Raw genomic sequence first — 27,154 nt, forward strand, 5'->3', positions numbered from 1 at the left:
AGGCAGCATAACCTCGAAGTTTGCAAGACAAAAATGCTGCTGCCTTTACAGTGCTTTGGTTCTCTGGGCAAGCCTCAAAGTAATTCTGAGCAGTCTAGGGATGGGTGAAGCCCTCTAGATACCATGCACCAGCTGGGAACATCAGCTGTGCTTGTGTTCCACCAGAGGTCTATGTGTCTCAGTGCTTGGGAAAAAGAAATGCAGCAGGTGCCTTAATGTTTTGCCCTCCTCTCTAAGATTTACCCCTAGGCAAGAGATTTAGAATGCTCAGTCCTTTAATGCAATAACACAATGGCTTTTTAAAACCTTTGATGTTTATCAGAGTAACTGCTGCTCCTTATGCAGCCTCAGAGGCTGCTTGAAAGGATTTATCTGACTTCCCAGTGCAGCTTTTTAGGAAGCATGGAGTACTTGGGTGGGAAGCTGGGTGCTGAAAACCCCGTAGTGTGAAAGCTCCACCTGTGTCTCTTCAAATCTTGCCCTGAAGCTTGAGCTGCTGCAACTACTTTGAGGATTAAGCTTAGAACCTACTCTTTTCACTTTGTAAATGAATTCCATTTTTTAAAAGACAGTTGTCTTTGGGTTTCATTTCTATTTGATAAAGTCTCACTTGCTCAGAGCAGAGCCTGACCTTAATGTCAAAGAGGTGTACAGCCTCAAAGAGTTATGGTTAAAGGGAAGGGACATAGGGATGTTTGGATAAAGGCACATGACAGCCAGTGTTGAAGCTTTGCAGGGTGCTAGGTAGACTACAGCATACTGCAGAAATATATTCCCCTAGAATGCCAATTCACTTGTCCCCCATCTTACATTTGTTCCGCTGGTTCTTCCTGTCTAAGTGCAACACCTTACATTTGTCCCTATTGAAATTCATTTCGTTAGCTTGGGCCCAGTTCTCCAATCTGTTAAGGTAATATTGAATCCTGATTCTGTCATTACTGGCACTGGTTGTCCCTCCCTTTTTGGTGTCAACTGCAATAGACTATTCAGTCGTCAGACACCTTCTCAATAAACAGGGCTCAATTTCCTCAAAAGCTGTTGAAAGTTGAATCCAACTCTTTACTGGTACAGGTGTCCCCCCTCTTACGCACAGTCGACTGTGCATATGCATGGCACCAGGAAGGAAGGAAGGAAGTTTCAAACCAGGAAATGGCAAAAGATACTTGCGAAGTTTTCATGGCTCATGAGGCGCAACAGGGCTTTGTTTTGGCTGCTCAGCCTCCCCGCTTAGCAGCTGACATGAATGGTAGCACAACTGCAGAAGCAGCCACTTTTTAGTGCATCCTCCGGCAGGTCCCAGAGCGTCACCTGTAGTTGAAGAGAGAGTTGTGTGGAGAGAGTGGGAGAGATCGCTGGAGAGCAGGGGAAAATAGCAATTTACGGGGTTTTTAGAGGGCGCTCCTCACTTATGCGGTATTTGCATATGTGCAGTGGCCTCCAGAATGTTACCACTCCTAAGTGTGTGTGTGTGTGTGTGATGCTTGTATTCAGACTTTGATCATGCCCTAATTGGTTTATCAGGGTTTGGAATGACAGTTAGGAACTGCTGTAATATTAAGGGAGAAGAGTTGGAGTAAATAATTTGCATAAGTAGATTTGTTATGCAATTACTAGGTTTTACAGAACATTGATGCATAAAATATTGGAAGTGAAAAAGAGAAACTACAGAGAAACTTGCTTGCCAGACAATTTTTAAAGTTAAATAATTCAGCTGTTTCAGATTTATTTTTTTAAAAAAGAATTTTCATTACCAGAAACACAAAAGGATGTCAAATACATTTCATAAAATATATTGTATTTTAGAAAGTGTTTTCTTCATAAGCAGGAGTCCCCCTTCCACATTTTCCACTAAAGTAGACAATAATATTTGGTGCTTGTTAACTTGCTTCTGGATTTGTATTTCTATGAGGGTTCAGTTATAAAAGGACTGTGCTGCCTTTTTCTTGCCCATTCATTTCCCCCTTTTGAGCTAAAGGAACTTAATTTCTTTCTTTCTTTCTTTTTTTGAAGAATTTAAGCTTGTGTGAATGCTATAATTTTAAAATATATATTTATTTTGAACTGAGATCCAGAGGCAATACGGTACTGCATGCAGAGTATTAAATGTTTGCAACTTATCTCTCTATAGTGGATGAGTGTGTACATTGCAAAAATGATAGGAAAATGCACCCATCTCTAAATAGTGCAATACTGTGGGTATCATTTTCCTTTGATTACCTACAGATGCAAGTCTGTTTCTATGTGTGTGAGGTTCTTGGTAACTCCCCCTCCTACAGCAGGACCACCCCGCCATCCAGTACCCTAGTCCACCCCATTTGGAATAGTTTCCTGATCTTTAGGAATGACTGGGAGGGGCAAAGGGGACTGCAGTACACAGGGGAAATCCTGGTCTGGGAAGTTCCTTCCAAGTATAGTCGCCAAGATCCATTCACACAAGGATCTCAGATAAATGGCCATATATCTAAAATCCTCTCCCCGAAATATCTAGGCTTAAAATAATAATGCTATTTAATTATAATTCAGTGATCTTTAGAAAAGCAATTACAGTTAAATTGTATATTCCTCGCCAGGTTCACATTCCTGTTCAGATGCTGTGGTTCAGTATGTTATGTGTTTATGGAAAGCTTCTGAGCAATGTACAGAATTCTTAGGGATTACTTTTGGCCTCTGTTAATGGCCAGGATACCAGGGACCCCTTGAAGGCTGCACCTTTCTGTCCCTGGGAGGAGAATCACAGCAAAGAGAAGACTACCCTGGCCACATCCACTGGCCAAAAAAGCAGCAGCTGTAATGAGCTTTATTTACGTCTCCCTGCCAGAAAGAACACTTGGCTTCAACTGTCAGCTGATTTGGAACATTTATCAGTCAGAGGGGAAAGTGGCTCCTGTCTTTGTGTGTGTGCACTGATCTCTGATGATGCAGTAATTTATATTCCATCCTTCCTCTAAGAAGCTCAAAGCAGTAAACATGGGGCTATTCGGCTCTTTGTCCTATAAAGCCTTGTAAAAGAAGTTGGGATAAGAGAGTGCTGAGGTTCCAAGTATTTATCATTTCTTTGCTTATTTTTCTTTGATATAGAAAGTCTTAATAAACTGTTCTTAGAAATTAAAAAGACAAAAGAGATTGCATCAGTCCTATGGTAATTTAGTGAGCGTCATTTGAACTTTGGCCTTTCTGGTTCAAATCCAGGACACTCAACTGCACCTTCCTGCTCTGCATCCTGGGAGCATGGCAACACAAGTGAAGAAACCATTCATAGTTATCCTTTTGGCAGTGAAAAATGTTGGGTGCCTCCTGCTTTCTTTGGAAGCTTTTTAAAAGTTGAAATGTGATTTAGAAGCCCCGGGATCAAACACCTGTTTTTAAAGTAGCTTAGCTGTCTTTGCATATTTACTTTAATCTGTAAGATCCAGCTTGGAGTTTCCTAGCTCTTGGGAATTGACAAGGCTTTACTGTTAAAAGCATCTGAACTTTTCTTGCTCTTTTATTTTCTTCCCCTCCAGGCAAGAGGAGCAGACATCCCTGAGATTTCAGGAGAACTACCATTGCGGACATGTGGCAGCACAGCTAGCATGAAAGTGAAGAATGTGAAAAAGTAAGCTGCTTTGTCTCATCATTGTCATTTTTGTAGCTTCTGGGCTCTCGGGGGTTGAGTCCAAGGTACCAGTCAATTTTTTACTGTTGTGCTTAAAAACAAACAAACAAATTAGTGTTATCCAAAGGCAACAGGAAATAGGTTCATATTAGCTGAGAGCCCACCCACACTTTCAGTGCTTCTTAACTTGTTACAGCTGAAAACTAGGAAAGAACAACAGACGATTATGCACTTCCTCTCCCTTCTCCACAATTCCTTCAAGTAATCTTTTATTACCAGCTGTTTTGGAGTAATAATGACTGAACTGAATCCGACAATATGACCTGGTGCTGCTAGTCTCTAACCATTGGGCCTTAGGGTCATGTACTCCCTTCCTCTCTTAAGTGTCATTAACCATGGCTAATGGTTACATCTCCACAAACTTGAGTTAAAACTGCTTGTCTGCTTTTGTTTCTGTCTACTGAACCCTCTAGACTCAAAGTTCATATAGAGCAATAAACTAATTATGATCTTGTCAAATGATACATAACACTAAACTATGGTTAGCATAAAGTATGGTTTGCCTCTTCCCTTCTGGTTTCTGACCAGCTTGCAACAGCAAACCCTGATTTATGTTTCAGGCATCAAAATAGGCTACAGATAAGCATTCTTTAATCTGTGTGGTATGACATGTTGTCTAAAATAAGCTTAAAATACCATTCTTACGTGTAAGAATGAAGTGGGTCTATAACATTAATTCAGAAAAAAGATTTGCCTTTACTAACAGAAGTTGGGGGGGTATTTCTTCCAAGTTCCATGCTAACTATATCTTTGATTGTCCTCCTTTCCCTTGTTTTGTCCACTTGTTCCTCTGTTTTTCCTGCCTTAAGCAGAATGCAGGCCTGTATAATCTGCTAGCTGGATTTGTGCTTGACCCTTCTTTAGCTATAATGTTGATTTACGGTTCAGAGGGCTGTCCAACTTAGATGGATTTATTCAGAACACCCATCTATCATCTGCTGATTCTCATAGAAAAGCTGATGACCCTATTTTCTAGTAGGGAGAAGCCAGATGCTAAATCTCATTTCCCTCTTAAATTCCCATGGGAAGAGTGAGTGGTGATCACAATCTTCTTGTTTCACAACCGGAATATTTGCTCTAGGAGGTAAAACCAGCTTCAGCACCTGCTTAAATATAGCCTCATTACACCAGAAAATTTATGCAGTTGGGATGCTTGAAAGGCACTTAGGATGCATAAGATTTAAACTACACAAAGAATTTTTTAAAAATTCTCTTACCCCCCCTGCCCCCTCCCCCAGATCTACCAATCCTGGACTGATGGGCTGTGATTCCTTTCACAGGTAAAATTCTGGTTTCATTTGTTCTGATGGTGTAAGGGCACCCATGTTCCTTGACTACCCCCTCTCCCATGGCATTTGAGGATGAACACCTTGTCCCTGCATCTTCCCTTTATGCACTGGTGTCCAGTGGGTTGGAATGCACTGTCCTGTTAAAAGCTTGGGACAGATGAAACTTAACGGTTTGCATTCCTTGTAGTCTTCTTTTCCTCACTGCTTCCTTGTGTCACATTGACAGCACTCCCTGTTCTGTTTTACTTGGGATTATTAGGTATCCTAATAATACTTTTGGTATAACCTGTATCTAACTAAGGCAGTGAACTTTAATTGCTGTGACGTTCTACGTCTCATCTGTTACTTGTGTTTCAGGTTATCCTTTACCAAGGGCCACTTTCCAAAGATGGCAGAATGTGCACACTTCCATTATGAAAATGTAGACTTTGGCAATATACAGGTGAGTTTCCTGCCAATGGCATTTTTCTGTTAAGCTGATATTAGTTAACTACATGCAGTTTGGCGAGCTCTATTATAAAGCATGTTATTATTAGGGAACATGTATGTTCACAGTCCACAGGCTGTGAACGTTGTCTACGCCCACCCACTGGTGGTCCTACAGTGGTGCCCCGCAAGACGAATGCCTCGCAAGACGGAAAACTCGCTAGACAAAAGAGTTTTCCGTTTTGGAGGTGCTTCGCAAAACGAATTTCCTATGGGCTTGCTTCGCAAGACGACAATGTCTTGCGAGTTCCTGCGGTTCCCCCCCTTCCCCCCCTTTTCTAAGCCGCTAAGCCGCTTATCAGCTGATCCGATCAGCAGATAAGCCGCTAATAGCGCTAATCCGCTAATCCGTCAATGGGCTTGCTTCGCAAGACGAAAAAACCGCTAGACGAAGAGAATCACAGAACGGATTCTTTTCGTCTTGTGAGGCACCACTGTACTCTTACATCTTCTGACTGTTTTGCAACCTCCCTCCAACCTTCCTGCCTCTGTTTGTGCATTTCACATTCTCCCATTCTTCTTTGGATTGGGGCAATCCTGTTTTGAATCTTTATTGCTTCCACATATTTGAATGAGTGTGATCTTCTTTTTCCTAGTAATAATGGGGTGAGTGTGTGACTATTGGACTCTGCAGCACATTTAAAGTGCCCTTGTGTTTCTAATTGAAATCAGTTCTGTCACCCTTTTGAATAAGTGTTTACTGTTAAATGTAACTCAGGAATGTGCAACAAATAATCTAAATCTGAGTTTTTTATTCTACTCTCATTAAAGGTGACATGAATACTGAATCTTTCCACTGCATTAAACATATATTTCCACAGTAAAACTATTATTGAAAGTGTTAAAATTGTGCATCCTGACTGATTAAATTGCTTGTATAAGGGAGTTGAATCACAGTCTTGAGACATAAAAGCAGTCTTCTGAATATTATCTGGCATTTCTGATAATGGATTTTTAATTGTGATCTTGCTCCTTGTTTAACAGCTTTTAAACACTTTCCTAGCTTTTAATAAACATAGCTTAAATAGGACTATGGTTAAAAACTTTGTTAAGTTCCCAGTTACTCATTGTTCCTAATATTGCTAAAGCTAAACCAACCAATGAAGCTGAATCTAGATCACGCTGCTCCCATGCGTGGTCCAAGGGCCACAAGTGGCCCTCAAGACCCTTTTGGGCTTCCCTCAGCAACACTTGACACCCGCCTCCCAAGTCCTTGCACTGTCTTTGCGAAGCTGGGTAAGTGAGGCTCTGGGAAGGAGGTGTTAGGGCTCTGACAGGGTCCTAGAGTCCTCATGCCCCCTTCTCAGAGCCTAGTTAGCATTTTCCCAGTTTGGAGAAGGTGGTGGGAGAGTTCTAGGATAACACTAGGGCCATGCTGGAGCCTCATGCTTGCTTTCCAAAGTCTGGCACATTGCTTAACTGACTTTGGGAAGACAGCACGAGGCTGAAAGGATTTGCTGTAACTGCCAATCAGTTGATCAGTAGTTACAGCAAGGCCTTTTGAAATCTGTTTCCAGGTGTGATTTATATTCAAACTGCACCTGCGAATGGTTCCCCCCACCCTGTGACTGGCAGTCCAAATTACACCTGCCAATGGAAAACTTCAGTGGGCCTTACTCTCAGTTCCAATCAGCTGATCAAAGTTGCTGGTTCTCCGCACCAGTCAGTTGATTGGCACTGAGAGCAAGCTCTGTGGACTGCCCTGGGGAGTTTCCCATGCAGCCGATCCCAGAGGACAGTGCCAAACAGCGGATCTGTGTTGTCAGTGAGCCCCACTTGCCGCAGAACAACCAGGAATGCACTTTAAGTTCCCAATTGTTCCTTTGAAGCCAGGTCTTTAGATGCCCCACACCTGACATCACATATGGCATCAAGCGTAGGGCAAGTGAGGGTGGTTTGGGAAAACAGCCTCTACTGGACCTAATTAAGCTCATGGGCTGGAGGTCCCCAAACACTGGTTTAGCTTGACATCTGAGCATAGCCAGTTACATTGTTTCGGTGTTACTTTTAAATGTGGGTTGAAAATGGAAATTGTTTTATTAACCGATGGAGGGGAAAAGGCTATTGGTGTGTTGTTGTTTGCATGATTACTTACATTTGGGGTGCAACATCTGAATTTGAAGCAAGTCGGTAGGACTGAAATTACTTTTACAGGCATGAATTCTTAGATGTTTTACATGTTTACAATTAGTCACTAACAAAATATATAATGAAATATAGGGGACCCAAACAAAAAGAAGGGTATAGGTTAAATAATTGCTGCTCTTCTAAAATCAGGAATAATAACACTTGATAGATTTGGGTATTCTGTGCACACCCTGAGATTCTGTTGGGTGAAGGGCAGCCTAGAAAAAAAGCATATGAATGAATGAATGCATAAAAATATTTTCCAGAAAATCAGACAATATGGTTCCTCCCCCACTCTGTTTGACATTCAAGTCTTGGTTTGCAACTGAAGGTATTTAAACAGGCCTCAGCAAATCAAGCTTTAAAATGTTGTTTCCATCAATAAAGTCATGAAGCATATGTATTCTATTTTAGTTTAATATTCTGAAATGAAAAGCTCTTTATTCGTGAAAAAATTACTGAACAGTATGCTTTGGGATTAAAAATTAGTTAGCTCTGCAGATCACAAAATTTACCGGAATACCGGTAGGGATCTTCCGGTAAGAAGGGATCTTCAGAAATAGGATGTGCTTTGCTTTGCTGCTGTCAAGAGCAAGAATTCACCAGTGTATTGAGAGAGTAAATTATATTTATTATTGCATTAATCTTTCAAGACGGAGCTAGTGGATTTTATAGTGTGTGCCGAAAGGTCATTCTTCAAATGATAAACTTAAATTTGCTCTATTGGTGAGTGTTTGTGTCATGGACCGGATGGACACAGAGGAGTGGTAGGCAAAACTGGCTGGAGAACCCCCAAGGGAAGAAGGCTCAGAGCCTGAGGAGTGATGGTGGGACAATGATGGGTGGTCACAGGGAGAAGAGGGAGAAGACTGGGAAGAGGAGGTATCAGAAACTGAAAGGGTAACAGGGCTTAGAAGGGAGAGTCTGTGGCAGAGAGAAGCCAAGAATCAGAGGCAGAAGCCGGAAAAGAGGGAGACCAAGAGGCATGGGTGTCTCCCTCTCCTGTTGCGACAAGCTCCCCTCCCCACTGACTCCCAGAACCAGGAAAGGAATGAAATGGGTGAAGCAAATACAGGTTGCACATAGGTACAGTCTCCCGATTGCTTGCAGCTCCTCTCCTCCTGGGCAGCCTCCAGAGCACATTACAGTCTTGAGACTACCATTGCATGGACTACAGTGGTCAGGCTATCCCTATTCAGGAATGGCTCTAGTTGGTGAACCAAACAAAAGGCAGTTTTAGCCACAGGCTACCTGGGCCTTCAGAGAGCTAAAGAAGCAGGAGTAAAGATTGCACTCCCCCTGTCCTGGCCTCTATTCGATACACTATTTGATACACAGAAACAGTGTGGTGCAGTAGACAAGAATATTCAACAGACGGGAGATGGGCCTTATACAATTCCCTACTCAGCCTAAAAACTGTTCATGATTATAACCAGTTTTCTGTTGTAACATTAAGACAACAAGAAAAGCTGTCAAACTTTGGAATCAAGAGAAATGGTTAGACTCTGAATTCTAACACAATAACAGGAAATCTGGAATACCTCTGGCATACCTTCAAAAATGTCATTTTGGATTTACAGTATTCTGAGCAGTTGGTACTATCCAGTTATGCTGTATGATCAGACTGACAGAGTCTTAATGTATCTGGGGCTAGTGCTTGAATCCAAGGGTAGTACTGTACATGCTAAAATCCAACCATTTCTTGGGTGTGCCAAACAATTTGAGAACTCTCACTGTTACATGTTTCACTATAGGGAAACGTTACATCAATACTAACTGAAATCTGCAGATCGGATTATCAACAGTGTGTATCACAGCAAAGAACCAAGTATCTAATTCACATACTGACCGTCTCCAACCCCACTTAGCCAGCAACATCTGACAGTATCATAGCACAAGGTGGAGAAAGGCTGTGAATCCACTTATGGAGAAGACTAATTATCAGATCTGGCTGTAGGAAAATGGCTATTGCTGTTTGCCCTCTCTGGGCTAGAATTTTAATTATGGGTAATTAATATTTGAAACATTACGTATTTATTTGTAGCAAAAAAAGTGAGGCTTCACAGTTTTCATATACCAATTCCTTACCAATATCCGTCTCTACAGGAGCTATTTTAAAACCAAAAACCCCCAAATTCATTGCATTTTTTAATACATAAACAGAAACTAAACAAACATAAAGGTATAACAACATCCCTGGGGAGGCAATACTAAGTCTCATATAATATATTTCATATTAATAGGAATACATATGTGAGGTGGCAGAAATGAGCAAAGATATCTATAAACGCAAGGTAATATCTGAAGTAAAAAGCACCATCATGAGTTCTTCACATCACTTTTAGTTCAGATTCCTGCATTGCAGGGGGTTGGATTAGATGACCCTTGTGGTCCCTTCCAAATCTTCAGTTCTATTATTTTATGATTTCAGTTTTTTAATTTATTTAAAAGAATGTTTGTAACACTTTGCATTTTGCAGAAAATACCAAAGCAGCTCACATTATAAAACATAGAAAAGTCAATAAAAACAGTGGCTTGTATCCAATGTCAGTGCTACTGCTCATTGAAGTTAATGAAAAAGAGTTACTTAACTCGATTATTTTCAATAGGTAGAGTAGAACTTAGCTGGATACAACTCAGTGTATTGAAAACTACACTTTTACAGCAGAACCAACAACAGCTGACCCAGAAGATTACCTATTTTCCTTTCCCATTTGCAAAACGGTTATTGGTTATTGGCTTCTATGAACTTCTTAACTGTGGTGTGGAAGAACTATTCCCAAGCCGAGTTCCTAGTTCATTAATTGTGGTCAGCTGGGAGCCAGCATAGAAAGAACAATTTTGGACCCATTCTGCAAAATGGGTCATTATAACTTAGAGCACATTTAAAAAGTGTTACAAAACCTAGAAGCAGAAAAGCAGAACAAAATATTGGCTGAAAAACTGAGAAGTTTGGAAAATATATTCTACATCAAAACAGTACTGAGCTGAAGTAAAGGCTTTTCTGGCATTGCTAATACCAATAATACACACATATAATGGGCAGTGCCAGGGATTCCGTGAATAATGGAATGGAATTTTTTGTGTAGCAATGTAACTCCAACCTTAGATCTGTTCCAATGGCCTGTTTTTATGAGGGTACAGATTCTTGCTTTCATACTCAGACTATACTGCCTGAAGGGCTAATTTGTGTCAACTGAGAGATCACATGTGTGAATATTCATTTTTGCTCCTACGCCTGAGAGCACAGACAGAAGAAACAAAATGGTCCAGAACTGATCTTGGCACAATGCTATTTGCATTCCATTTCAATACATGCTTTAATAAATAATATTAGTATTAGGGCTGAGAGCTCATTTGATTAATCAATCTATTTAGAACTTTAATCACAGATTAAGAGTGCACATCGGTTAGTTGGTCATACAGAGTCCTTTCATGCTCCAAGTAACGTCCTTGCTTGAGTAAAACAATGGCATTAACTCTGGCAAAGGCAGCTTTGCAACACACACACTATCTCCTTCTTTGTAGAAAATGTATTCAGTACTGCTGACACTGGGAACAAAGCTACATATAGCTTGCAACTCTGCCATGTGAGTGGTTTTATACACAACCACAACGTAAGACTACCACTACAACAACTTCTGAATTCTCTTAACTGCTACCACAATGCTCATTGTTATGACAGGTGTGGGTGGGTAGAGAAAGGTCTGTAATATTGAGGGACTCCAGCTAAACTTACTCCATGGTAATCTCAGTACAGTGGTACCTTGGGTTACATACGCTTCAGGTTACATACGCTTTAGGTTACAGACTCCACTAACCCAGAAATATTTCCTCGGGCTAAGAGCTTTGCTTCAGGATGAGAACAGAAATCGTGCAGCGGTGGCGCAGCAGCAGCAGGAGGCCCCATGAGCTAAAGTGGTGCTTCAGGTTAAGAACAGTTTCAGGTTAAGAACAGACCTCCAGAGCGAATAAAGTTCTTAACCCGAGGTACCACTGTATCTGGTGTCAAAGGTACTGTGCCATCTCAACTATACTCTCCATTGCTTCACATTTTCTTCTCTGCAGAAGTTAATGGGAGCCAGTGGGAACTATGCAAGCAACTGCTATCCGTGTGGTCCTGCCTACCCAGGTTTTGTTTCTTGGCCAGAATACAATATGAAGGCCTGGGGATTGTGTGTGTGTGTGTGTGTGTGTGTGTCTGTGTGTGTGTGTGTGTGTGTGTGTGTGTGTGTAAAACACGTGAAAACACCAAAGATGAAGCTCATGTTAGTTTCCAGAGATACAAACTCTGAATGTTTATAGTACTCTGAAGTATATAGAGGGCTGAATATTGTTATACAAGTTTTCATTCCAAAAAGTAATAAACAGATGCACTCTTGGTATAAATATACTGGTTTGTGAATTATAAGAGCACAGTTTTTTTAAAAAGGGGGGGGTGAGGTATGAGAGAAGGTTTTTATTTTTTACAAACGTATCTGAAATGGAACATTTTTCAATTCTGCATTTCAGGGACCAATTTTGTTATGAGGCTGATCTCCCTTAGCCTAACAGTAATAAAAGTGGAGTTGTTGGTATTCTCCAGAGACCCCCAGGCAAAGTGTTGACACCGCTTTGTCCATTTCACTTGACCTAAATTCTCTCATTCTTGTGAATGAAGTGAGAGTTTCGTCTGTAAAGAACCTCATATTGATCATGCCCCCTGGCACTCAACACACAAAGCTCCATTTCATGAATTTGTCTAGGCTTATTTCTCCAAAAATGAAATGCAAGAGGCTTCTTTTGGTTAATTTTTGAGGACCCACTGTTAAGGACTAATCTGGCTGTTCTGAAACTGTGAAAAACTGCTTTTCCCAGGCTGATTTCTTAAGAGGAAGCTCAGAATTCAAGATGATAGCCAAGTCAGTGTCTTGAACTAGTGCTTTTTGTTTCTTCAGCTGTATTGTAACTTGAGAGAAACAATCAACAACTGAGATGGCTTTAATACCTACAAAATCATTAGAATTTATTCTGAAAGTGTCCCACAACTCATGAAATCAATATCGCAGTCCATATAGTGCCATCAAAACACATTAAAATTTCAAAGTCTTCTGTAAAATGTCTGGCTTATATGACATTTGGCATTCTAAGCACAGAGCTTTGTTTACTTGCATTACTCTTTAGGCCTTTTGTATGAAATATAGCCTAGACTAAACGTGAGAAAACAAAGGAGTTGAAATCCCCATTATGCATGGAAAGCTAAAGAGGCACGAGTAGTAAAAGCCTGAAGCATGTGCAACCTGTAATGAGTTTTCAGCTAAATAAACTGGCCTGTTTCTGCAAAAGGTACAGTTCTCTAAATGAATGGTTGACAAGGAGACAGTTTTGAGCAGATGTAGGCCTGGAAAGATGAGAACGTGATGTTAAAACATACAATATCACATTATAGGAAAAAATGTGCTTTTATTCATATCTTCATATCTGTTAAGCTTAGTGATAGACTGCTGGAAAATGGAACAGTTGTGTAACTCAAGAGAGAGACTCACTGTTGAAGCAAACAGTGGCTGAAAAAATGAGGAAATCCACACTTGATATTTCAGGAAAAGAACAGTAAAACTAGGCTGTTTAATTTCATGGACCTTATCCATCTTGCATGCTTACAACTTGAAATCCCTCTTCATTTTCTCACATGGACATTTTCTGTCTTTCTAGTGCCCTTATTACCCAAAATGAAGAGAGCCTCTCAGCTTGACTGATTTTAAGTGGAATTCATTTTAAGTGGCATTTTAAGAGGAAGTTATTGTTGTGCTATTTGAAATTTTCTGTCTGTTCAAGCAGCTTTCTAGATGGAATAGTCCTCTCTCTCATATGCTGTTCTGGGGGTTCTGCTCCAATCATTTTTTTGAGGGGGGACGACAGAGTGAAGTCCCATTGCACAAGTCGAAGCCCTTGGACAGGGCTTCTGCTGATGGGGTTCATTACGATGGGATTCCCCTATGTTGTTTTTCAGGTACTGCATATTTCTAGCAATTAATGTGATCATATGGTAATCATACAATGTTCTAAATTGCTGAGAAAGCCATGACATCTGGAAGTTGTTGGCATCTGTCTGTCTCAAGAGACAACAGAGTGTGCCTCAAACTGTTGCGTTATCAGCACCAAAGTGACCTCCTCGGAGCTCAGGCCTGGGCACTGCGTACAGAGGTCCTGGGCTGCCCAGACAACAGGACCTCCATCCTGGCCTTGCTGATGTTAAAGGAAGGCTGATTTTCAAAGGAAAGCAGAGAAATACGCTTGGTGCCAGCTGGGCTGCAGGAGTTGCCAGAAGGAGGCGTACAAAGCGCCATCCAACTATCTTCTCTGGATTTGTGTAGAGTTTACTCCTTAGCCTTATGTTCCTCTGAAGATATCCTGCAAGGCAGCAGAGGCTTAGGACCAGAGTTTCCTTCTCCCAGATGGATTACCTTCCGAGGTTGACGAGCCCCAGTTATCCCCACGTCCCTCTACAGCATGTGCAGAAACCACCTTCTTGACTGTTGGACCCACTATCGGTCTTGTCCATTTGATCTGCCAGAACCCATCTTCATATGCAGGGGAAGTCCCTAATTCATTCTTGGTTTGATGCTCATCGGCTACCCTCACTTGGTTTAGATGGCCAATCAAAGCCATTTCTATGGGTGTGGCCACTGTTGCATCCTGACAGCTTCTAAGAGCCACAGGTGAGAGCTGAGTGCAGGGTGGAGTACCAAATGTGGACAAAGTACCCCAGAAGGAGCATGGTGTGTCCTTGCCCCCCGATGTAGTATCCTTCCCTTAATACCCCATACACCTCAGGCTACTTTCTCACAAAATGAATGATGTGAATAGTTCCTGCATATTTTGCCTTGTATCCCTGATGCCAGAAGGGTTAGAGACTTGCTTTTTAAGCAAAAAAGCTGGGAATCCAGGCCAGCTAATGACGCAAATGGAAGCTGAATGGCTGGGCAGTTCAGCAGCCCCCACCATTGTCTAAATCGTGTTGTGGCATGGAAAAAAATCCTTTCTTCTTTACATGACAAATAGCTACTATCAAAATGCGCAGATGCACATTATCAATTTTTGCTATGTTTTTGATTATCAGTTTTGCCCTGCTCAGGTATAGCTGAGAAAATATATTGATGTATGATTCTGCATGTTGCAAGAGTAGCACACACTATTTTTTGTAGTACACTGCCACCTAGTGTTTAGTGCCACAAAGATGTCCAATAGAAAAAAATTGCAGGTAGCAAAAAAGCAAACATAACATCATCCAAAAAGAACAGCTGTGCAGTGCTTATTCCTTAGGAGTAACTGAAATGTTCCAGAATAGCAAGGAAGCATTTGTGTGCCCCAAAACTCTTATTCAGGTTAGGTGGCCCATAAAAATGGTGTGCAGGGGTAGAAGAGTGAGGGAATGTCATAAGGCATGTTTTTTAAAAAACAAACTTGAACCCAAAGTGCTGGTTGTAACAGTTTTAATATAGAATCACAGGTTGACTCCTGTATTAGTTTTAGCTAATTAAGGTTCTAAATAAATTTCAGGTTGCACCAGCGGAGTAATGTGACGGTAGCATGGATGTTCTCCACTTGAAATTAAAGCTGGTTGCCCCCAGCTTTAGATGTTAATAAGGACAGTTGGTGCGTTTGCTTAAGATCAGAGCAATTCTCTGTTGTTTTGTATTCACTGTTGTATCTGGGAATTTGAGGATTGTGAGTGATAGAGAGAGATGCTTTTGCAGCTGTGTGTGCCCATATAACAATGCAAAGCTGCAGATTTTTAAAACACTTGTCTAGAACACTTTATCTCTTTACCTCCTGAGGGCTAAAATTTTATTCATTTAAAGTGACTCCTAAAACATGGTCTAGCGGTACGCGATTTATATGAAAATTGCGAATGATGGCAGCTCTCAAAAACCAACTGCAACTTACTGAGAAGGTGAGGTGTGAGGCTTGGGGAGTATGAGGTGTGAGGCACTCTTACTGAAGCTATTCTAGCTGTGGGTTCTGTTCCCTAAAACACTGTTCTCCAAGCTGGCACCTTCCAAATTTTGGATTACAACTCATTAGCCCTGGCAAACATGTGAAGGATGGTGGATGTTGCTGCCTGAGTACAAGTTGTTGGAATGTGGGGAAGAGAGCTGATTTGTCTGATGAAGGAAATGTATCTGCCATCCAAAAAAGTGAGGCATTGCTTTGGTACCCACATCTGTTTCCAGCAGAATGCGAAAGTTGTTGTATTCTGTGGTTCTAGTGCCTGCAGGTCTAAGATGGCTGGGAGCAATGGGCAAGGGGCAAGCCACTTTGAAAAATGGGTTAAAAAGCAGGGCATACATTTCATAAAACAAAGGCAGGCAGGCAAATGCTCCACCTGTATTTTCTAGCCAGCATTGACTGTTGAAAGATTTGATGGCATGTGTTCTTTAATAATCTGTAAATTTGTTTTAAATTTACTGTGGGTTTCTAGTTCCAAAATACACAGTAGGAAAGACTAAGGTCGGAAAGATTGCTTCCTGTTTTCTTTTTACACTGATGAGTTACTACATACAAGTTAGAAATTCCCAGCTCTCTTCTTTTGTTATCATACAGATGCTCCATCTTTATGGTTTGTACTTCAGAAATTCATTTAGTTCCATTTCTGGCTAATTATATCCCTCTTTAACTCTCAAGGCTGATTCTATTTGTGATCCTGACGTTGTCTCTGCTTACTGTGCAGCCCTTGGGTTTGAGTTTGGAGGCGTATGGAATTCTGACGGTGCAGCTTGAAGAACTGGTTTCCATGGTGATGAGAGAAGTAATTGACCTAAAGGAGACTCAAGAAAGTGCTTGCATGGATTGTGCTAGACCCTAGTGATGGAGGACTGCTGTCACTCTTAAGTGGGAGCCAACAGCCTGTTGGTTAGTTTGCTGAAAAGGGCTTTGGGAGCCTATTAAGCCTAAGAACTGCAGCTTATTTGGCAGTGGGAAGCAAGGCTAATGACCCCAAGCTGACCATTTTACAGATCACTGCCAAAGGAATAGCCTCCTAACCTGTATACTTCTGGCAAAAGAAATGCTAGAGCTGAATTTCTCCCTCTGTGTGCTTATGGAGAGGTTGGCGTGGATGGGAAGCATTACCTGTAAAATAGCCGTAGGACACCACATAAGCATCATTATCATGGTGATTAGTCAGGCATGCCTCTTCTTTAATTCTACATTTTGTTTTGTGTTCATCATGTCTGCTCACTTGCATTTATTTTCTCTCTCTCAAGTCTTATGTTATAGTCATTATTTGCTATTTTGCTCCCCAGCACAGGGGCCGTAATGTATTGGGGGAGTGCAAAGAGTTGATGTTGAGCTTGCATCATGGACATATTTACATGGAGGTCCCATTCATTTGAACCTCCACGTGGTACACGTGGCCAGCGAAATTTGCATACTTTCACCAACTAAAAAAAATCTAGTTTGGAGGCTTCAGTTTCTTCCTCCATCTGCATGGCTGCAGTAAGTTCTGACACCATCACTGCCACATATAAACCCTGCTTTTTAGTCAGATGACATTCCAAAACAGATTGTAATTGTGATCATTCAAGATGATACAAGATGGAGGGGTAACTAGGATATGTATGGTGTTTTTTTCCTGCCTCCTGGAGTTGGTGGCAATGTTTTAAAAACTGAGGGGAATTTCAAAAGCAAATTCATCCAGCTGAGGTGAATTGGAAATCTGAAAAGTACAAAAACATTCATGGGAGGAGAGGGAACATATCCTGCTCTTCTGGCAATGAAACTGCTGCAGCACAGTGGGGAAAAGAGCATATTAAAGAGCATTTGATTTCAGCCATTGTCTATCTCCATGTGTTCTCCCAGACTCTTTAAAATAGCTGTACCCATTATAGTTAGTGCTTTTTGATCTTCCTGCTAAATTATTCCCTTTGTTGTTTTTAAATTTCTTTTAGGTACTCTGTCTGTGTTGGTTTTAACATGCTTTACTTATTTATAAGAGATGCGGGTGATGCTGTGGTCTAAACCACTGAGCCTAGGGCTTGCGATCGGAAGGTCGGCGGTTCAAATCCCCGCGACGGGGTGAGCTCCTGTTGCTCGGTCCCTGCTCCTGCCAACCTAGCAGTTAGAAAGCACGTCAAAGTGCAAGTAAATAAATAGGTTCCGCTCCGGCGGGAAGGTAAATGGCGTTTCCGTGCGCTGCTCTGGTTTCGCCAGAAGCGTCTTAGTCATGCTGGCCACATGACCTGGAAAAACTGTCTGTGGACAAACGTCGTCTCCCTTGGCCAGTAAAGCGAGATGAGCGCCGCAACCCCAGAGTCATTTGCGGCTGGACTTAACTGTCAGGGGTCCTTTACAAGAACAACAACAACAACAACAACAACAGCAACAACAACAACAACAAAGTTATTTATATCCCGCCCTCCCCAGCTGAAGCCGGGCTCAGGGCGGCTAACAACAATAAAATAGTACAACATCTTTATCTTTACTTTTTTATAATTGCTTTTAGTGTTTAAATCTTTTGAACTTAATATTGTATTCTGTATTTTTAATAGTTTGTGACCTATCTAGATAATTTTGTTAGATGGGCATTATGCAAGTGTAATAAATACAATAAAAAGTAAAATGTGGTATGTTGTCCTACTCACACTAGGACAGGATTTAGCAACATGTTGTAGTACTCTTGCTGACAATAAGGCATAGTTTGTGTCTTCCTGTATTGTCTTAACATAGTCATTGTGTGAAACTTACTCATCTCTAAAATTAAATGAGATTCCAGTCACAGAAGTAAGATTTTTATTAAATGGACAGATTGATCATAGTTTTGTCTCATCAGAAGTTAGTCTGACTGAGTTCAGTGGGACTTATTCATAGGGGAACCTTCATAGGATTGTAGCTTCAGGCTACTAAGAGATCAGCTTTTCATATTTTGAAAAAAATGAATTGTACCCTTATTTGATATGGTTTTATTTTTAAGGAAAAACTGCTTTTAGTAAACCCCACCACCAAGTGTGTGTATATTAAGGTTACCAGATGTCCCTGTTTCCAGGGGACAGTCCCCGGATTTACAAATCACTCCCCATACAAAACCAATTGAAGTTGAAAAGTGTCCCCGGATTCATTGAAAAAAATCTGGTAGCCTTAGCGTATTTAGGACTTTGTTTTGACTCTGTGCAGGCGAATAGAACAGTTAATTATAGAAAGCAATAGCTGTACTAGGTTGTTTGAACTCTGAAATTGGTAGGAACAGGGATTTCTCCCCACTGCTCTGAGGTTTTATTCTGAAATATTCTGGTTAGATTTGATGTGGCTAAAGTTAGGTTTGGTGCTGAAATGGCAGTTCTGAGTCATGCTAGTTTTGCAGGGAATAAAGGAATTTGCAATTAGAAGAGTAACATAAAATATTTTAGAGTCTGAAGACATGTACGCTTACTGTTTTTAGATGTTGGGACAATCGCCTGTATAATACAGATATATGAAGGTGAATCCTATGTGCAGCATTCAAAACTCCCATTGTTCTAGGCACATTGTGCAACAGTGAATTTCATTTGCGCAAGCAGTTTCTGAGTTCTGGGCACAGTACTGTTCCTAAGATTTCAGATTAAAACTGCAGAGTGGAAGGAAAGGAGGACCTTTTTCTGCCTCCCCACTTCCAGCTACTCTCTGAAGACTGGAGAAGAGACCCTCTTAAGAATATTAGTGGGGTAAGCAAGGGAAGGACTAGACCCTGTGAAAAATGAACACACTATTTTAGATGCAGTTCATTCATTTTCAGCTTTGTATTCTTGTTATAAAAAAGTGCACCTATACATTCCATTCTTGTGCCTATAACTTAGGTTTTCAAGGTGCCATTTAGCTCCTAGCTTTAATATCTCAGTTTCTAACACTGCCTATGTGTGCACCTGTATATGGAAATAATGTTCATCTTGTGATGAAAGTCACTGAATGTATCTGCTAACTGTGCGGAAATGATAAAATTATGTGAGTAGGCTTCTGTAAATCACAATATTGTTTGGTTTTGAGCTCATTTTGCCATCCACAACTGCATGGGATAACATTCTCTGATGATGCATAAGATAGAAGCATGATTTCATTGGAGTAAATTCTTGCAAAGACGGCACGGTAACCTAGCAACCACTTCAGAGCTGATTTAACTCTTTTGTGGGTATTGACACGGAACTTCTGCTTACAGTTTCCTGATCAAGGGAAGTAATAGTCTCTTTCTATTCTGTCTTGCTCAGACCACACCTGGTCTGTCCAGGTGTGTCCAATTTTGGGCACCACAGTTCAAGAAGGATGTTGCACGTGTGTGTGCAGCAGAGGGTGATCAAGATGATCAAGGGTCCAGAAACCAAGCCTAATGAAAAATAATTGAGGGAATTGGGTTTGTTTACCCTGATAAAGAGGAGACTTGAAATAGCTAAATTGTTGTCGCATGGAAGATGCAGCAAGCTTGTTTTCTCCTGCTCCAAAAGCTAGGACCTGAAGCAATGGATTCAAATTACAAGAAAGGAGATGCCAGCTAAACATCAGGAAGAACCTTCTGACAGTAAGAGATGTTTGACAGTGGAACAGACTCCAACAAGAGGTGGTGGACTCTCCTTTCTTGGAAGTTTTTAAGCAGAGGTTGGATGGCCATCTGTCATGTATGATTTAGTTGAGATTCTTGCATTGCAGGCAGGGGGTTGGACTAGATGACCCTCAGGATCCCTTCTGACCCCATAATTCTATGATTTTGTGAAATCACACTTTGATTTCATTAGAAAAAGACTTGATTCTAGTAATAGGGAGGAGGAAGACCCCCCCTTTCCTTTTAGTAATGTTTGTTGAATTCTTGTTTTAGCTTGTTGATTTGTTATTGTGAGGTTATGAAAGAAGAGCAGTTAGCTGCATAGTTTTGGTACCTTTGGGGGGAGCTGAGGCATAATAGTCAAAGTAATCATCCTGGTGCTACTACCATGTGAAAGAAAATAGTTGGGGGGGAAAGCATATTTACTTTTCCTGATGAAAACCAGCAGCGGGACTTAGCAATAGTAATCAGTATTCCTGTGTAATACAGTGGACAGAGCACCAGAATTCAGATTCACTGGTACCCTTGCTCCAGTCACTGTATCTCAGGCCAACCTATTTTGTACGGTGATTTTGAGTGTAAAATAGGATAAACCCATATAAGGCATAGTTGTTGATTATTTGATAACCGTCAGATAAGACCACTGCAATGTGGCATATATAAGGTGGTTGTGTGTTCTGCTTTATAGAGGACAGCCCTCTTATTTGAAGGGCTTTCTGGTACAAGTCTTAATTTAAAGATCTCTAAGAAAGAGCAATGGCTTTCTAAGAGAGCAATGGCTTTGAAGCTGTCCATTGGCAGTTTACACACAGGCAGCAATCTTGGGCTGAGCATGGTTGTTTTTGACAATGGACACATGCATGCATGAACATGCCAAGCGTATGCAAGGTTTTGTTTTTTTAATATTTCTCAAAATATTTAGTTGGCCCCAGAATGGAATGGAGGTGTTGGACAACAAACTGGGACCATTTTAAGGAAAATATGCTGTCAATTTTGAAACTATACTGGCACTTGGTCCTTTTTCAAGCACCATTCAAGGCTGGGGTGCTTCTTTTTTAAAAGCCCTATATGGCTTGCAACTTAGGTTCCTGAGGGACTTCTTTTCCCCAGCAAACTTGCCTGTCTACTGAGCTCCTTTTTTGGAGGCCCTTCTCTGGATGCCCCACCCACTAAAGCCCTATGGGTGGAGATCGGGTAGAACAGAGGTAGCCAGTGTGGTTCCCTCTCGATGTTGTTAGACTCCTAACTCCCATCAGCCCCTTCCAGCATAGCCAGTGGTCAGGAATGATGGGAGATGGAGTCCAGCAACTTCTGGAGGGCACCACAATGGCTACCAATGGGGCAAAGCATAGTCTGACACTCTGTTTTTGAAATGCTCTCCCCAGCGAGGCTTGCCTGACATCCTCTCTTAACGTGTTCGGTATTCAGCAAACATCTTCTTAACTTTCCCTGTTGAAATGTAATGTGAACTGGTTTATTCTGCTGCAAAGATTGTTTTATAGATTTATATTCTACATTTTCTGTTATTTTAATATGTTTTGTGCATTGTTTTAATACATTTGTGTTGTCCTAATGGTTTTTATTAATTAACTGTTCTGAAAATAATATTCTGAAAGGTGGGGTTGAATAGATAAGTCACCGTGTGTTTCTTGCAGAAAGTATAAGATAACATCTATGATCTTACTACTGTTAGATGTAAGGACCTTTTTAGTGGTGGTGCACCCAATTCTGGGTCTTGCACCTCAGTGAAATTAGTTTGCAGTCAAGTCTGGTATCTCTTTTGGTGAGAAAATTTTAATGTTCTGAGACTTCTTAGATCTGATTATTTAATGCAGTTCCATGCTGATTTCTGTTGTATGCTTGTTTGTTTTATTGATGTAGATTCAAATTTCTCCAAAAGGGCATTCTAAAACCCTCCTTGACTGAAGTATGGAATAGAAATACTTTTTGAAATCGTTAATTGTAGTCCTAATGATTACAATTGCATAACTGCTGATGACATTTATTCCATCCAATTAAGGGTCTAATTCTGCCCTTGATGGGAAATAAATATTTGATTTTTAAAATGATGCCCTGGCTTGCATGTTGAATGATGTTACAGCTGTGGATTTTTCCAATTTTCCTCTTCCTAATTTTTCCTTCCCAGCATTTTATGTTAATCTAATTATGTGATCCTAACAAATCTTTTCTATGAACTGACACTGCAGTCTTAGCACATTTGAGTAATGCTGTGCACGGACCTGTTTCTGGCAGCAATTTGTATTTCAACAGCAGAAAAACTTGCCCTTCACATTTTATTAGTTTCTCTTCCAGAAATCTGTGAAGCATGCAGCAGCAGTGCTTGATTTTTGGATAGATGTTAAGAAGCTGAATATTGGCCTGAATTGCACTCTCTCTAGCACTTATGACTTCAAGGGGATTTCACTGGTTTGTAAGATCAGGCAGAGTAAAATCAGTAGAAAAGCAGCAGGAATTGGAAACCAAACAGAGTGAGATGGTGCTTTATTGCAGACGTCTGATGGCAACTCCCTGTCACTTTTTTGCATTCTTAGTTGTAGCAGCCAGCCCAATGCCTAACTTGAACACTATCCTTGCATGCATTCCCTCCCGCCGTTGTTTCTCTTGGCACTTGTTAAGCTCCCTGCTTCGTCTTGTGGGACCTTTCCAGAGAGAGAGAGAGAGAGAGAGAGAGAGAACGAACGAAAGGAACAGCACCGATTTCTCTTCAGCACAAATTGAGCATGAAATGGGCACTGTGGAAAAGGCTAACAGGGCTACCGAGGGAGATTTCTGTCCCTATTCATAGGCACATTCATCCACAGGAACATTAGAATCAGGAAGAGGGGCGACCAAGCAGAATGCGAGGATTTTAATTTGATTTTTGCTACGCTGGCATTTCCGTGTCTCAGAGCTGATGCCTTGCCTGGAAGGTTTTTTCAATTAGCTGCTGGGAAACTAAGGACAGCCTTGGAACTCTTAGGCCTTGGATACGGATTCCAGCCATGGAAAGAATCGATCATTTGTAGCAAGAGTAAGTGTAGTCTGTATGGGCAGGGGCTGCTCTTAAAGGATTTTTTTATTTTTATTTTTGCGGTATGTAAGGGCTTAACTGCACAAACAGCTGGGGAAGCATTTTGAGAGTGGCAACATTTAAATGTGGTTATTAAGTAAATATGTGCATTTTATTAACCTCTGTATCTGCAGTTTTGAAATGTAACCAATGTATTAAAATAAGTTATAATAAAATATTAAGTAATTTAACAAAAGAATTTCAGCACTTCATACACCCTCAAGTATTGTTTTTAATCTTCATTCTTATATTGCAAAGAAATAAGAGCAGTTGAATTTTTTTAAAGTAGAAATTTAGAATTTGTAACAAATTTAATTTGCAGTGGTGTTGATAACTGCATGTACCTACATTTGAGATTATGAGTTTCATTCAACTAACATCTACTCAGAAGTAGGCCTGTTTAAATTAATGGATCTACATTAGTCACCTGTCTTAATTTCAGTGAGTCTACTCTGAGCATGACTAGCATTTATGATGTACTAGCCTTGATCCTGACTCCCATATATATGTGAAAGTGCTGCTACTGGTTATGGCAGTGAAAATGTGCACACACACGGTATGTGCTAGAAGCAGGCCGGAAAGACACCTTGATGCATGTCTTCCATTGAAAATTAGTTTGTAAAAATCCTGATGCATTGTAGATTGTGCTCTAAAGAAGTGAATGTATTAGAGAGTGAAAAGTCCTGCTGGTGCCATCTCTTAGTAGCAGACTTATTTCTTTCTGTGGGTCTTCCTAGTACCTCTTAGAAGGTTCATTGTATAAATCATGTGGATTTGAAGGCTAAAGGTTTGACAGCATAGAGGTTATTGCACATATTATATATCTGAGTAGTTATTAAAACCATTTCCAGAGATGCTCTGCAGAGCAACACAGTGATGAAAGCTCACTTCTTTGGTTCTATTGTGGTCAAAACCTTTTCTAATATATTGTCTAAATCTTCCTATTGTCTTTCCTTATTGGAACTTGCATTTACTGTCGTTAATAAATTTTAAGAAAAGTTATGCCTTAGATATGTTTCAGTAGTAATTAAGTTTTAACTGCCCACTCCCACCTCTTGCCCTGTTTCTTTGATCTCTTTTTCACACAACTTTTAAGACTGCTTTTCCAGTACAAACTTAGATATGTATACATTTCAACAGAGGAGAAAGAAATATGGTGAAAATATGGGTGTGATGTGCTATAGTTATGATGTCAACAGGTGAAGCTCGCGTCTGTAAAACCACAGGAGAACCCTTCCTGGGTTTCAAGAAATATGCTGCTTCTGATGTTTGTTGTTGTTTCCAAACTCTGCAAATAGTAATTTGTCCAAGCCACAGTCTTTTAACAACCCAGGATACTGATATTCTGGCTTGTTAAGCTGTGATTTGAACAAACCACTATTTGCAAACACAGCAACCAAACATAGTTTGCTCCTTAGTGCAAAAGAAACTTTTAACTCAGAAGGCCCATAGCTTAGTGGTAGGGCACATGCTTTTCATGTAAAAGATCCTAGGTTTAGTCTGGCATCTCCAGGTAGGACTGGAAAGAGTCCTGCTGGAGAAGTTGCAAGTCAGTGTTGGAAAAACCAAACTAGGTGGAACAATATTCTGATTTGGTAAAAGGCAGCTCCCTACTTCCCTGAACCTCATTCCTTCACAAGTTTAATGCTGGCTTATGTGTCATAATAAACACCCATGGTTTCTGCCTGAACCGGACCTCTGAATCCAGATAAAAGAGTGCCCAAAATCTGTTCAACTGAGAGAGATTCATACAGTGATAGCTCAAAATTTGATTGGAGAGAAGAGATTATTTCAAATTGTCTCCACTGCTTGCTTATATATGCAGCATAGAAAATGTTTTTGCTTAATTGTCCTGGAGACCTTGATGAGTGTTCAATCTCATTTCATCCTCTTTTTGTTGGTTTTTGGTTGCTTGCTGCTTATGCCACTACCACTCATTCACAAACAACGCGTTGAATTCCAGAACAAATGTACACATGCTGTCCTAAGAATGCATTGTAAATAAGTATGAGATTCATGAACTTTCTGGATGATAAAGCACTTTAAGGCTGTGAGATCCTGAGCATGTTTGCTTGGATGGCACCTCTGCAACAGAAGCGATTTTATTCCATGGAGATAGGTTTAGAACTGAAGTATAAACAATGGAGTAAATAGCCTTAGAAAACTGAATAAAATGTCCTTTTTTGAATTATTATAGAGCTCTTTAAACAAAATTCTGTATATAACTGCTTTCTTATCGAATCTATTTCATGCTTTATTCATTACATATTGTGTTGAATAACAAAATTGCAATGCAGTCCCATGCAGGACTGTCTGCTCAGAAAGAGGCACCGTTGTTGTGTTTGTAAGTAGCATTAGGACTTACTTTCAGGTAATTGTGTGTAAGACTGCAGCCTTAGTTTTTCTTTTGGCACTTCACTGCTTTCCCTGTTTTGATCAGAATATCTGATATTAGATAGTATGTTAATCTTATGAAAACAATTGCTCTACTACAGCCACAGTTCATTTAGTATTGTCAGCAATTGGACAATTTTTTCATGTAACGAAATTGGTCGCTTGCACCCCTCTGCTTGTGAAAATGGAATGACCCATTTTCTCATTTGAGGAAAAAGGGTTTATATAATCCACTGAGCTGTAGGAAGAGGATAGTTTAAGTGACATCTGTAGGCCTGAGCATCATGAATTCTTTTCAGGAGACATTGGGATGTATTGGCAGAAAGTGGTATGTAATCAGTGTACATGAAACATTTTTAATTCATGATGCTGTCTGAAGAATGATGTGCATAAATCATTTCAGATAAATCAGTGGGATTTACTTTAAGTAGATGTATTTAGGGTCAGTGGCCACTAGCCATCATGGCTCTGTTCTACCTCCACTGTTCAAGGCAAAATGCCTCTGAATACCTGTAGGAATCACAAGTGAGGAGAACACTGTTCTGTTTGGGCCCTGCTTGTGGGCTTTTTCAGGGACAAACGTTGGCCATTGTGAGAACATTATGCTGGATTAGATGGGCCTTTGGCTTGATCAAGCAGGATTCCTCGTAAGTTCTTGCACTCCTAACGCAAACAGAGATACTCATGTGACTGGAAGGGCCGTGACTGTTCCTAGGTATGAAGAATGGTTTTGGAACTGACCCTTAGTTAATGAAGTAGATCTCAAACCTTAAAATGTTTTATTCTCCCTCTATTCTCTTCCCCCCATCCCCAATATAAAATACTGGATTATATGCAGCCGTCATGCCAGCTGCAAGTTTTTGTTTGGCTTGCAGAGTAGCAAGCTGAGACTTCTCCATTTTGGAAAACTTTAAAAAGTTTCTAGTTTCCATGATAAAATTATATGTTTATTGCCAGGTAAAGCATAAGCTTTTCCATTTACTGTCAAAGCGTGGCTGACTATAGTTCAATACAACTTTTTATTCTTCTTTCCGTCATTTTTCCTGTATGTTTCTGCTAGCAATTAATGCTTACTGAAGGCAAGTGGCTAAAGTAGTTAGGAGTAGCTTTGTTATTTCATTTTAGTGGTCGGGCTCAGCCATAGGCTGAAAATTGAAGTGAGTAGGGAGCCATGCGTGCCATGGAGTTGAAGACAAAAAGAGCACTTCTGGAATTGGAGACAAAGAACAAGCAGGAACCAGAGTCCAGGAGGAGCAGTCAGGACAATGCCAGAAATCAGAAATGAAGGACAACTAGAGGATACACAGGAACGCACCCGAGCTCTGGAAGGAGTTGTTGCTCAGGCTTCATTGAGACTGGAAAGACTTTTAGAGTCCTTACAGTTCAGAACGGTCCATTGACCAGCCTGAGGCCGCCTCACAGTTCTGTGGCTCCAGTTCAGACCCCAGCAGCTCCTGACACCTGGCTGTGTGAGTTTAGAGTATCTTGTTTTAGTTTCTTGGTCTTTTCTAAGTTATTGCATTAGTACAAGGTTAGCTAACATAGTGGCCTCTATATATTGTTGGGCTTCACATTATCCCTGGTCATGC

The 27,154-nt window shown here is 40.7% G+C and overlaps 1 protein-coding gene across 7 annotated transcripts in view; it reads left to right on the forward strand.

The window, feature by feature from the left end:
- ARHGAP32 (Rho GTPase activating protein 32) overlaps positions 1-27,154 on the forward strand; it is a 208,278-nt gene that overhangs the window by 96,668 nt on the left and 84,456 nt on the right. For 4 of the 7 annotated variants that reach the window (XM_083479135.1, XM_083479138.1, XM_083479141.1 and 1 more), the window contains exons 3-5: positions 3,504-3,595; positions 4,894-4,935; positions 5,302-5,386. In XM_083479135.1, the coding sequence (XP_083335261.1) occupies positions 3,504-3,595; positions 4,894-4,935; positions 5,302-5,386 (219 nt within the window). The remainder of the gene's footprint in view (positions 1-3,503; positions 3,596-4,893; positions 4,936-5,301; positions 5,387-27,154) is intronic. The other 3 variants (XM_083479136.1, XM_083479140.1, XM_083479139.1) reach the window with 1 other exon arrangement.

The sequence above is a fragment of the Podarcis liolepis genome (genome assembly GCF_965112155.1).
Source record: "Podarcis liolepis genome assembly, chromosome: 16".
In the NCBI taxonomy this organism is placed as follows: domain Eukaryota; kingdom Metazoa; phylum Chordata; class Lepidosauria; order Squamata; family Lacertidae; genus Podarcis; species Podarcis liolepis.